At 48.3% G+C, this 12,500-nt stretch overlaps 1 protein-coding gene and 1 long non-coding RNA gene across 3 annotated transcripts in view; one reads left to right on the top strand and one right to left on the bottom strand.

Moving 5' to 3' along the window:
• The window catches only part of LOC141376278 (uncharacterized), a 2,677-nt gene extending 1,196 nt beyond the window's left edge, over positions 1-1,481 (bottom strand). Inside the window, exons 1-2 of the long non-coding RNA XR_012386039.1 lie at positions 912-1,481; positions 1-836 (exon numbers count right to left, since the gene is read on the bottom strand). The exon at positions 1-836 is cut by the window's left edge and continues 1,196 nt beyond it. This is a non-coding gene — a long non-coding RNA (uncharacterized lncRNA). The remainder of the gene's footprint in view (positions 837-911) is intronic.
• The window catches only part of dyrk1aa (dual-specificity tyrosine-(Y)-phosphorylation regulated kinase 1A, a), a 14,200-nt gene that overhangs the window by 875 nt on the left and 825 nt on the right, over positions 1-12,500 (top strand). The window contains exons 2-13 of one of the 2 annotated variants that reach the window (NM_001347739.1): positions 253-368; positions 488-557; positions 1,703-1,902; positions 2,024-2,143; positions 3,027-3,215; positions 3,303-3,450; positions 8,365-8,651; positions 9,476-9,622; positions 10,266-10,406; positions 10,539-10,842; positions 11,197-11,321; positions 11,958-12,500. The exon at positions 11,958-12,500 is cut by the window's right edge and continues 825 nt beyond it. In NM_001347739.1, the coding sequence (NP_001334668.1) occupies positions 548-557; positions 1,703-1,902; positions 2,024-2,143; positions 3,027-3,215; positions 3,303-3,450; positions 8,365-8,651; positions 9,476-9,622; positions 10,266-10,406; positions 10,539-10,842; positions 11,197-11,321; positions 11,958-12,488 (2,202 nt within the window). In that variant the 5' untranslated portion in view covers positions 253-368; positions 488-547 and the 3' untranslated portion in view covers positions 12,489-12,500. Of the gene's footprint in view, positions 1-252; positions 369-487; positions 558-1,077; positions 1,116-1,702; positions 1,903-2,023; positions 2,144-3,026; positions 3,216-3,302; positions 3,451-8,364; positions 8,652-9,475; positions 9,623-10,265; positions 10,407-10,538; positions 10,843-11,196; positions 11,322-11,957 lie in introns of those variants that run through there. The other variant, NM_001080689.1, reaches the window with a different exon arrangement.

The raw sequence follows: 12,500 nt of genomic DNA, 5'->3' as shown, positions 1-12,500 counted from the left end.
GGTGTCGGAGACAGGAGCGCTGACGGCGGACACACAACCTTGACCGAGTCCGGGCTGCGCTGCTCCATTCCACCGCGGCTCGGGCTGGTCGTGTATTGTGCTCGGTGATTGTGTTTACTCGGCGTGCGGGATCCGTGACACCCTGAGTGTGTGTGTGAGTGTGTGTTGTTGTGGTGTGCAGTGATGACCGATCTGTGCTGGGATGAATGCGGTCAGTCCGCACTGCTAAACTGTGGCTTGATTTCACCACAGATCGTCACCAATGGTTGTGCCAGTTGAAGATCAACTCAACCATCTGAACACACGGCAAGACCCTGCGGAGACATCAGGGCTGTTCTCACCTGGAAACCACTCGCGAGTCGCTTCAGGTACACTCATTTACTCACACATACACTCGCACAGGTAAGCGTACAGTATGTGCATCTCACACGTGTGTGTGTGTGTGTGTGTGTGTGTGTGTGTGTGTGTGTGTGTGGTGTTGTTGCAGTGGGCTGTGGTTTGCAGATGGACTCCCCTGTCACAATGATATGAGATTTGCCAGGAGACGATGCATACAGGTGAGCAGAACACACCGCGCTCAGGGTCACTCTCGGTGTGTGTGTGTGTGTGTGTGTGTGTGTGTGTGTGTGTGTGTGTGTGTGTGTCTCCATCATATGATACAGCAGTGTTCAGAGAGGGACCAGGGGCTCTATTTAGGGCAGACGACGTGCTGCTGCTGCTCGACTATAAATGTTTAGAAATGTAGGCCGGGGTCCCGCGGCAGCTCCTGTCTCCAGGGTCAGCATCGCAGGCCCCCTCGCTCACACAGACTGATTCCGGGTCCGTCACCCCAGAGCCTTTCTGTCAGCAAATACTGTGTTAAACTGTGCTGGGAAATGTGTCAAAGTGCAATTCAATTTCATGCCTCTTACCCGTTTTCCTATTGGACGCAGCCTCGCAGCTTTGCCCTAGCAACAAAAGTGGGTTATTTGCATACCCTTTCCTGATTGGCTGCCGCTTTAGCCGTCTGGCCAATGGCGCGCCATCTTCCTGGTGGTAGGCTATGGTAATGAGGCACTGTTGCTGGGCTTGAGAGCGCTGGTTACCAGTGTGAATGTGCTGCATTGTGTTTGCTGGTGAGAGACGCTGATAAATGACGACTTAATGATCTGCAGAGTTCCGCTCGCCGCACACGCTCACATTTACAAACATCACATCCGTCAGGGCGGCTCGAGATCCTCCTGATGCCGCCGTGTTTGCTGGATGGGTGCTGCTGAAGCGCTCAGCTGTTGTCTAGACGCCCGTAGTGTCAAATCATTGGTCGGTGTGTTCGCTGGGGCTACAGGTCTGTCACCGCGAGCCGAGCGCGGGCCTTATTCACGCGCTCACTGTGTTTACTGTTTGACATGGCAGCCCCTTCTCTCTCTCTGTGTGTGTGTGTGTGTGTGTGTGTGTGTGTGTGTGTGTGTGAGAGAGATCCTGATGCTGAGTCATAAACACACACACTTGATCAGCTCTGATTAGACTGTGTGTGTGTGTGTGTGTGTGTGTGTGTGTTTGAAGGATGCTAACACGTGTCCAGTGTCGTCTTGTGACAGCAGCACAGTCTGCCATTTTGGTGCGGGTGTTTTGGGATGTTCTGTAAGCCGATCGGCTCGAGTTTCACTGGAGCGTTTGCTGCTTAAATGTGGAGGGCAGGCTGATGTTCATGTGTGTTTTGCAGGAGGAGAGACCTCAGCATGCAAACCCTCCTCTGTCCGGCTGGCCCCCTCGTTTTCTTTCCACTCGGCTGGTGTGCAGATGGATGCGCAGACGCCCCATTCTCACCCGCCGTTCAGTGATGCTCACCCACAGGGCGCCGCTGACCAATCCGCTGCTGCGCTGCCCTACAACCCGCAGGCCCCGCAGCCCAGCGCCACCCAGGTACACACACTCGCGCACACACACACACACACACACACACACACACAGGCGTACAATAAGAGCACATTCGGTACTGATGGACACTGTTGTGTGTGTGTGTGTGTGTGTGTGTGTGTTGCAGGTAACTGCTGATATGGTGATGCTGCAGAGGCGGATGCCTCAGTGTTTCCGGGATCCAGCGACGGCACCCTTAAGAAAACTCTCCATCGAGCTGATCAAAACATACAAACACATCAATGAGGTGTGGAGCTGTTCCTCTAGCGCTTCATCACACACACACACTAAAGCTCAGCTGGAGTATGGGCAATGACAGAATATATGACGCACTCTCCACCAGCGAGAGGCACATTGAGCTGTTCATCAGATCTAGAGGACTGTAGTGTCGCTATCAGGCATGCACAACACTGAGAGAGTGTGTGATGATGTTGACTATGGCCATTACGATGCTACTTATGACCTTTCCCTGGATCTGTGTTTGTCAACCATGTTTCTCGAGGACCACCAGTTCTGCACATTTCCATGTCTTCTTAACCGAACACACCTGATTCAGATCATCAGCTCATTAGCAGAGGCTGAAACATGTGGGAAAGACAACAGAGACATCCAAAACATGCAGTGCTGGTGGGCCTCCAGGAACGTGGTTGAGAAACACTGCCCTAGAAAACTGCTATTTTATTTGCTGTGTTTTTAAATCATTTATTTATCTCGTGATATTAAAGCAAACAGGTAAGAGTCATTGTTCAGGTGTAATTCATTCTAATTCAGATGACATACCTGTGGAGGTGCAGACAGTCTTTAAAACACTCTGAGTGAACCTCAGCTTATATTCCTCACTCTGATTGGCTGTTGTCATTTTCCTTTTTCATCTTGACTCCACCCACTAGTGTTTATATTCAACTCTGGGTTCAGCTTCCAGCCAATAGCAGAACAGCAACAGCTGGGGGGCAGGGCTGAAGACAGTACGACCCCATCTGATTGGTCAAATCTACACCAACACATGATTAGATGTCATTGATCTCACAGCTCTGTGATGTGAATATACTGTCATCTTAATCAGGATAGTGTGGTACAGTAGAGCTGTGCATGTTGTTGACTCCTCACCTCGCGCGTCTGCTCTCTCACAGGTTTACTATGCAAAAAAGAAGCGTCGTCACCAACAGGGTCAGGGCGAGGACTCCAGCAACAAGAAGGAGAGGAAGATTTACAACGACGGCTATGACGACGACAACTTCGACTACATCGTTAAAAATGGCGAGAAGTGGATGGACCGATATGAGATCGACTCTTTAATAGGGAAAGGCTCGTTCGGGCAGGTCAGCGCCTCGCTTCTCGTCTGCTCTTCTTCTTCTGCTGCGCTTGATAGCACTGAGACGGCTGTGTTTGTCTCCCTCTGCTGGCAGGTGGTGAAGGCGTACGACCGTGTGGAGCAGGAGTGGGTCGCCATCAAGATCATAAAGAATAAAAAGGCCTTCCTGAATCAGGCTCAGATCGAAGTGCGACTGCTGGAGCTGATGAACAAGCACGACACCGAGATGAAGTACTACATCGGTATGAGTTTTTGTGTGTGTGTGTGTGTGTGTGTGTGTGTGTGTGTGTGTGTGTGTGTCTTCATTTCTGTGCTCATCCCAAACCTGGAAAGATCAGGGCTGCGTTTCACTAAAGCATCATGGCTTCATCATAGTGACGGCGGCTCCACTGACATCTACTGTTGACCATGCCTTTGGGAAACAGCCCAGGGCATTTCCAGGAGAGCCGTATGCTGTATCCAACATCACCTCTATACTCTCTTTCACTGTAACTGGAGCACTACTAAGTGCACTAGGGCGATGTGTTTGGTTTGTGTTTTGCTGTTTGCTGAATCAGGGGCAGCACAGTGGTGCAGTAGGTAGCATGATCGCCTCACAGCAAGAAGGTCACTGGTTCGAGTCAGTTGGTGTTTCTGTGTGGAGTTTGCATGTTCTCCCCGTGTTGGCGTGGGTTTCCTCTGGGTTTCCCCCACAGTTCAAACACATTAATTGCTGAGTCCCTCAGATGGGTTGTGTCTTCATGTTCTCTGTCAGACCCTGGTGTAGTTGTTGAACACTCGCTCTGTTGGTAATCAGACTATTGATTTCTGTCATGTACACGTGAGCGTTATCGTCAGTAATACTTTATTGTAAATTATACACCGGTACGACTGCTTTATTCACTGGACAGATGTGGAAATTCACTCGCTTGCTCAACTCTAGTGGTGCATTATGGGTATTTTAGTTCTGTTGTTGAGTGTGCATGGGCTGTAGACCCTCAGCTTCTGAATGGCTGTGCTGCTCACATTATGAGCATTTATCATGTCTGATGACAGCATGGGTTCATTATTATGCAACTGCAATGTGTGTGTGTGTGTGTGTGTGTGTGTGTGTGTGTGTGTTTATCAAGTAAAAACTGCTGTTCAGTGAAGTACTGCAATCTTATCCTACGTTGATCTGAATAAGCCGGAGAGGCGGTGTGTGATGTCTGTACTGATGCAGGTCAGTGATCTGATTTGCAGTAACACTATAGTTTAGGTCACAACTCACAATATTAACAACCCATTAACTAACACCACCAGCTCAATAAACTACTCATTAGTGTTTATCAGTAGTCAGCAGGGCTGGGTTGTGAGATGCAGAATAAGTCCTGCTCTATTATGACTAATGAACAGGTATTGTCTTGATAATAGGCAGGTAATGATATGATTTGTGCCCTAAACTCGTGTTCTCGTATTCCTCCGCCAGCGTACAGCAGGCTGACCTGTGTTTCTTCAGCTGTCAGTGTTGTTCGTGTCCTCGCTCTCTGTTGTGTTGTCTGCTGCTGTCGCTTGTGTTGCAGTGTTCAGAGGAACCCAGGGCTCTATTTAGGGCAGACGGCGTGCTGCTGGTCAACTATAAATGTTTAAAAATATAGGCCAGGGTCACCGGCGCAGGACGCACTGACTTCTGTCTGTCTGCGGGAGCTCGTCAGGCTTTGAGTGGTTTCTCCATCACACGGACATACAGTTCTGAAGGGAACAATCTGAACATGCATGAGGAGATACAGCATTGGCTGAGATGAGCTGCTGTGTGCTGATCTGGGGCCTGTTCCATGAAGCTGGCTGAACAAACTCAGCATTACAGGATTAGATTAGAGTTGACAAAGCCAGTGTGGTGCGGCCAGGACAGGATGTGTTGGTTCCATGACTGCGATCATCAGCTCTCGGTTCACTCTGGCTTTGATTCGGAGTTCAAATGAAGGCGGGGCATCATCAGCAACAGCCAATCACAGGCCTCGTAACATAAGGATACTGTTTTTGACGTCCTTCAAGAAAATATGGAGAATTTAAAAGCATTATACACCCAGATGAAATGAGCTGTGCCAATAGTGTTTAATCTGGTCAAGTTGTGAAGTTAATGTGTAGTTTATATGTGTACAGTCGACACACACACACACACACACACACACACAGACTCACAACTCTACTCGGATATGACTGTATTTTTAAAACTCTTGATTTGTTCCCAGGGTGGCGCAGTGGTAGCACTGTGGCCCCACAGCAAGATGGTTGCTGGTTCGAGTCTCGGCTGGGTCAGTTGGTGTTTCTGTGTGGAGTTTGCATGTTCTCCCCGTGTTGGCGTGGGTTTCCTCCGGGTGCTCCGGTTTCCCCCACAGTCCAAACACATGCGCTATAGGGGAACGGATCAACTACACTGGCCGTAGTGTATGAGTGTGTATGGGTGTTTCCCAGTACTGGGTTGTGGCACGAAGAGCATCCGCTGTGTAAAACATATGCTGGAATAGTTGGTGGTTCATTCTGCTGTGGTGACCCCTGATGAATAAATTGATTAAGGCAAAAAGAAAATGAATGAATGAATTATTCCGCTGTGGCGACCCAAAATAAACCGGGGACAAAGGAACTGATGAATGAACTCTTGATTTGCCTAATAAAGCTGGAAGTTGCAGCTGTATGACTGTAAATGCGTATAGAATTAAACAGATGAGTTAATGAAGTAAACACACAGAGTCCAAACACGCTGAATCTGCAGATCTCGAGCTCATCGTTCACTCTGTTCATTTACTCATGCAGATGTGTTTATTTATTCAGCGCTTATATTCATTTCTGCAATAATATGCCAGTGTTTGTTGTATTTATGTACAGGACAGTTTGTACTAGTGTTTTCTGTCTTTTACTAGAGATATTAGGAGATTTACTGGATCAAACAAGTGGATCTGATGGGGTTTGTATGGTACACATTAAAAGTTAACAGTCTTCTTTTATTTCATGTGTTCAGGTTTTAGATACTCTCGAAATCATTCAGCATAAATCCACAGATTAGATACACAACTCAAAAACAAGATGTCTGGCTGATTACAGATATAATGATAAAAACTAAATCTAACAGTATTAGAATAATAATCTTCAATAAAATAATACCATTTGATCTTTATTAAGTGTTTTACTGTATAGTGGCTGTGATTTGTCGCAGGGGAAGCTGGAGGAGTGTCTTTATATCATCATATATAGCATGCGAGTCATTATTATTATTTATTTTATGATCAGTGTATTAAAGCTTTATCTTCTGATGTAGTACTTATGCAAGTCATCTACAATAATTAGACTGTTAGAACCAGATGATGTAGTCTCTGAAAGGGGGCGTGTCTTTGAGTCATGTGTGCTGTCAGCTGATTGGTGGAATCTGTGTGATTTATAAAGCTGAACCTCAGTGCAGGTTATCCTTTAAAGCTGAGCTGTCTTCATGACGCCCTAAACCCAGGATTGGTGCAAACTAAACTGAAACTGAGTCAGCTAGCATGCGAATCCAGGTTGATGGTACAGGCCGCTGAAGATCCGCTGTCTGGACTCGTCACTGTGTGTTTTGATGGTGTCTGCAGGACAGGTGGATCTGGGAACTAGTTTAAGAAGGGTCACGCAGAGCGCCTGGGACCAGCTATAGTGGATCCCGACAGTGTTTTTTGGATTTTCTAGATTATTGATCATGCTTTGGCTAGTCGCGTGTTATTCTTGATGCTGTTAAGATGTGCTAGAGCTCAGGGCTGTGCGATGTTGGAAAAACCTGCTGTGCAATATTTAGATTTTCTGTGTATTATATTGCGCCGTTTACTAGTGAAGTAGCTCTATTTGCAGATATATATATAGATTGATCAGGATGGTTTTTTATGGTTCATTGTGCATAAAATATAAGAAACATGAATACAGCAGAGCAAATCTGCAGACGAAGAGTCTAGCAGTGTTCAGAATCAGAGATAATCAGATGTACAGTGAAGCTGTGTAGGCTTCATTTTATAAACGATTCAGTTCATCTTTGTTAAAGCTACAATCGGGATATATCCTCGTGCCCAAATCCTTTCAACTCGCCTAAAATCTTTACACGGGTCTCAAATGCGCACACACACACGACGCTCGCGTCATTACACTGAAACTGAAGTGACTGCAGGTCTTGTGCTGTTGCGGATTCACACACTGTGAGATCTGCTGAACCCATACATTGTGCAGACGATTATTAAACACACAGCCTAGAGATAAACCCTTGATTATTTATTCTAAATCCTGTTAAAATATACAGCGTGTGGACAAACTGAGTGCTTTGAGAAATAAGAGAGCGCGAGTGTCTCCTACATCAGGTTAACCACAGCCTGTTGCTGGATCATTTGGGATTTGGCGGGAAAAGCAACATTTCAAAGCCCCGCCCTTATGTATAAGCTGCCTTTTCCCTTCAGCCAATCAGATCAAGCAAACAGACAATCTAATTCATATTCAGAAGCCTGACAGATTATTGGAAGCCATAGTTATTTGATGTTTATACTCGGCTCTAACATGTCCAGCATCATTGGACCGAGGGCTCGCCACAGCGGAGTCACCTGCCAGCAGAAACGCACACTGACCCAGCCGAGGCCAAAACCGAAGACCTTCTTGCTGTGAGACCACCACTGTGTCCGCCTGATGCCGGCTGGCGGCCGTTTATCTAAGTGAACAGAAACAGTGTTTGGGTTTTGAATAACTTGTATCATGATTTCTATATAATAGGAAATATTCATTTAATTTTGTCTTGTGAAATATTTAGTTTTGCTTGTAGGAAATGCTGATTATTTCCCACTTTTGACAATAAAATATTGTTGTAGTTTTTTTTTGTAGAGGTTCTTTTTCACAAGGTGACTTCAATATTAAGCCGTCTGTGCTTTGATTTGTTGAGCTATTTATGGTAATTTGATGAAATCTTCAGTTTCCTTCAATTATGTTAATATCATGAAGAACTGAACCGTGCTCTTTCATTATAAAAGACCTTCAGTAGTCCACATTCAGTTCAGTATACTGCCAGTGTAAATGATCACACGCTGAACTACGAGAGCGAGAAATCAATCATCAGATGAAAAATAAATCCAACATTTGTTCTGTAATGGAAATCCAAGTGAAGTGTTCTTAACATTGTGCCGCTGTGTTTCGTCCTGTAGTTCACCTGAAACGCCACTTCATGTTCCGAAACCACCTGTGTCTGGTGTTCGAGATGCTGTCCTATAACCTGTACGATCTGCTGAGGAACACCAACTTCCGCGGCGTGTCCCTGAACCTGACGCGTAAGTTCGCCCAGCAGCTGTGCACCGCGCTGCTGTTCCTGGCCACGCCGGAGCTCAGCATCATCCACTGTGACCTCAAGCCTGAAAACATCCTGCTCTGCAACCCCAAGAGGTCCGCCATCAAGATCGTGGACTTCGGGAGCTCCTGCCAGCTGGGCCAGCGGGTGAGACGGCACATCAGCTGAACACACTCACACTAACCCATTCATCACACGCATTCATTCAGGCCATCGAGCTGATGGAAAAATACATACATATGAGCAACATCAAGCTCGTAGCAGAGCGATATGGCTGTATATCAGCCCTGGTGGGAGGCGTGCTTTGGCACAGTGCTGAAGTCCAGCATCTTCACATTGGCTTTAGGCTTGACTGGTGAGGCTGACTGACTGTTGTCCTGTGAGCCCTGACCAATATGGCGGCGGTATTGACGCATGCTCAGAGCCTGTATGACATAACTAATCTATCTATGGTCATATCTTTACAAATATTTTCAAATGATACAAGTTAAGAGCAAATCCTCCAGTTGTGAGCAAGAAGTACTGAGTAAACGATGTGTGAACGGTCCTTTGTTTACTGTTTGTGTGTACAGCACTAGTTCTGGTTAGTGATGCAGATGTGTTGAGGAACACCCTCTCATGCAGGAGCAGAACATGCGCTTCAGTCCGCTCTGTTGTCTGTGTTCATGCGAGGACTTTTGGTCTAGACGCAGCCGTCATAAGACGACATCACAGTCTGTTTTCATAGCTGCTAGATCTTTGAAGTTGGTTCGGTGCGTCCTGAGCTTTAAAGGACTTGTCACACACTTTACACCCGCTGTTCCTCTTCTCTCTCTGCTGTTCTGATGCCCATGCTGACTAATGATTTTCATAAGTGATCATCATAAAGGCTGGCGATTACATGTTTGAGCTCTACATTGATCTGGAAATATTGTAGATGAGGAATTTGAGTGTGATGTGTGTGTTTACCTGCTGTTTAACTGTGTCCACAGATATACCAGTACATCCAGAGTCGCTTCTACCGCTCGCCCGAGGTCCTGCTGGGGATGCCGTACGATCTGGCCATCGACATGTGGTCTCTAGGCTGCATCCTGGTGGAGATGCACACCGGAGAACCGCTCTTCAGCGGCGCTAATGAGGTGAGTTCTGGAAACCCTGCGTCCTCCAGCCGTTCACAGCGTTTATTCAGTCTGATCAACTCTCTGCATCTGAGCTCACACAGAGCCTCTGTAGATCAGCCTCAATGTGACATCAGCTGGAACACCTTTCCCATGATAACGCTGGACAACAGACATCTTCTGTCTTGTGTCTTTGTCCACTCGGGTTTAATTGTACCTGGATTATTTTTATCTTTCATGGATAAAAGACATCAAAAACAATAGATGGCATACTTAAACACTCAACCATGTAGTGTCGTCCCAAATAGACCACTAATGTTCTTTACCAATAGGACATTTTAAATCCGGTGACGTTTAATGGACATTTAATTGCCAAATTAGTGAAATAAACCACCAAACTAGCAAACCGCAGCTATCATGAGTAAACTACTGCACTGCCTTCACCACCGGGGGGCAGCAAAATCACTGGCATGTGGGAGAATTTCCCCAGACTTATTCTCTTGATGATTGTCCTGAATTTCCTGCCTGATGGCAGTACCTGCGCTCTACACTGTGTATATATAATCTTGCATGAGTATTGATTTGGGATTAACCTAATATCTTGCTTTAGAGCCAGTGAGGGTCTTCTCATGGCTCCTGGTGATGACTGCTTGTTTGTTTGCAGGTTGATCAGATGAATAAGATCGTGGAGGTGTTGGGCGTTCCTCCCAGTCATATCCTGGAGCAGGCACCTAAAGCCAGGAAGTTCTTTGAGAAGATGCCGGACAGTATGTGGTGCGCCAAGAAGACCAAAGACGGCAAAAGGGTGCGCTTCTGTGCTGATTCTGTGTGTGTGTGTGTGTTTCAGTGTGTTTAATGCTGTGTTCTCTCTCTCTCTCTCTCTCTGTCTGTGTGTGTGTGTGTGTGTGTGTGTGTGTGTGTGTGTGTGTGTGTGCAGTATAAGCCTGCTGGCTCCCGGAAGCTGCACAGTATTCTGGGTGTGGAGGCAGGCGGCCCCGGCGGGCGCAGAGCCGGAGAGTCGGGTCACGCCGTCGCAGACTACCTGAAGTTCAAGGACCTGATCCTGCGGATGCTAGACTATGACCCCAAGACGCGCATCCAGCCGTACTACGCTCTGCAGCACAGCTTCTTCAAGAAGACAGCAGACGAGGGCACCAACACCAGCAGCAGTGTGTCCACCAGCCCCGCGCTGGAGCAGTCGCAGTCCTCCGGGACCACCTCCAGCACCTCCTCCAGCTCAGGTCAGAACACACACACACACACACACACACTCTACACTGTAGAAGAGCTGGAGGAACACAGAGCAACTGAATTGAATCCATAAATGTCCACCTCAGTATCACGGCTGAGGCGATTCCCTTGAGCACAGCACTGAACCCCCACTGCCCCCCGGGCAGCCCATGCTCTGGGTGTGTGTGTTCACGGGTGTAGGTCACTTTGGATAAAAGCGTCTCCTGAATGTATAAACATGTTTTTGTGCCTTGACTTCCTCCTCGTATCCTGATCTGACTGTGTGTGTGTGTGTGTGTGTGTGTGTGTGTGTGTGTGTGTGTGTGTGTGTGTGTGTGTGTGTGTGTGTGTGTGTGTGAGCGCAGGAGGCTCGTCTGGAACCAGCACCAGTGGCCGCGCCCGCTCAGACCCCACACATCAGCACCGGCACAGCGGAGGAGGACACTTCAGTGCTGCGGTGGCCATGGACTGCCACAACCTCTGCCCACAGGTAACACACACACACACTCACACACACACACACACACAATCACTCAATATCAGCCTGTAGGTTTCTGTCAGGCTTGTGTTCCTGATGGCTGATCCTGCATAGGGAGAGGGATTCTCCACACTCTGCAAGTCTCATCAGCTCAACTGGTAATGAACGGTGTGCTGATCTGAGATTTACCCTTTAACTTTCTGGAATACATCGGCCCCAAATTCAGTCATAGTTTTCTCGGGAGGAGGAGACGCTGTCTCAGTGAGCAGCTTCAGACTCAGTCAGCCAGGGATGAGCTTATGGGCTGAGAGCTGAACAGGGATCATTCAGAAAGACAGTTCATATAGGAACCAAACTAGTTTTGCTGTCGTGGCAATGACTGAACTGCCCTACAGTGGAGCATTAGAGAGTCAACAGCGCTGTTCATCAGGGATCAGGGGGTTCACTGAGGGAATCTGGGTTTGCTTCTAAACAAGCCACCATTTTCCCACACAGAGGAGGGAGAAGATCCACACATCTCTTTCCTAGCCTCCTTGTTGTGTTTTACATGACAGTGACACACTTTTATTGTGAAGTGCAGTGGTGACGTGCATGTTAATGTGTGTGTGTGTGTGTGTGTTAATGTGTGTGTGTGTGTGTCCTTCTCAGGCAAGACAGGCGTTTGTGCCGGCGCTGGGCTGGGTTGGAGACGGACTCCAGCAGGCGTCAGGAGAGACTCACCCCGTACAGGAGACCACTTTCCACGTGCCCCCACACCAGCCCAAAGCCCTGCACCCCCACCAACACCACCACCATCATCACCACCACCCGCCGCCGCATGGACAGGGCCCTGCCCGACCTCGACCCCGGCTCTACTCTCCGTCCCACAGCGCCTCCACGCAGGACTCAATGGAGGTGACGCACGGACACCTGTCCATGACCTCGCTGTCTTCCTCCGCCTCGTCCTCCTCCACCTCCTCCTCCTCCACCGGCAACCATCACTACGCCTACCAGAGCCGCCCGCTGCCCCACGGCCTGGGCTTCGGCCACAGCGGCAGCATGACTCTGGGCCTGGGTGCCTTCTCCAACCCGCGACAGGAGACGGGCGTGGCAGGCGTAGGTCTGCGGCCGGGTCTGGAGCGCGAGGAGTCCCCGATGGCGGGTGTATGTGTGCAGCAGAGCTCCGTGGCCAGCTCCTGACCCGCCTGAGGA

This window comes from Danio rerio, chromosome 10 (genome assembly GCF_049306965.1).
Source record: "Danio rerio strain Tuebingen ecotype United States chromosome 10, GRCz12tu, whole genome shotgun sequence".
In the NCBI taxonomy this organism is placed as follows: domain Eukaryota; kingdom Metazoa; phylum Chordata; class Actinopteri; order Cypriniformes; family Danionidae; genus Danio; species Danio rerio.
This window is presented reverse-complemented; position numbering and strand designations above follow the sequence as displayed.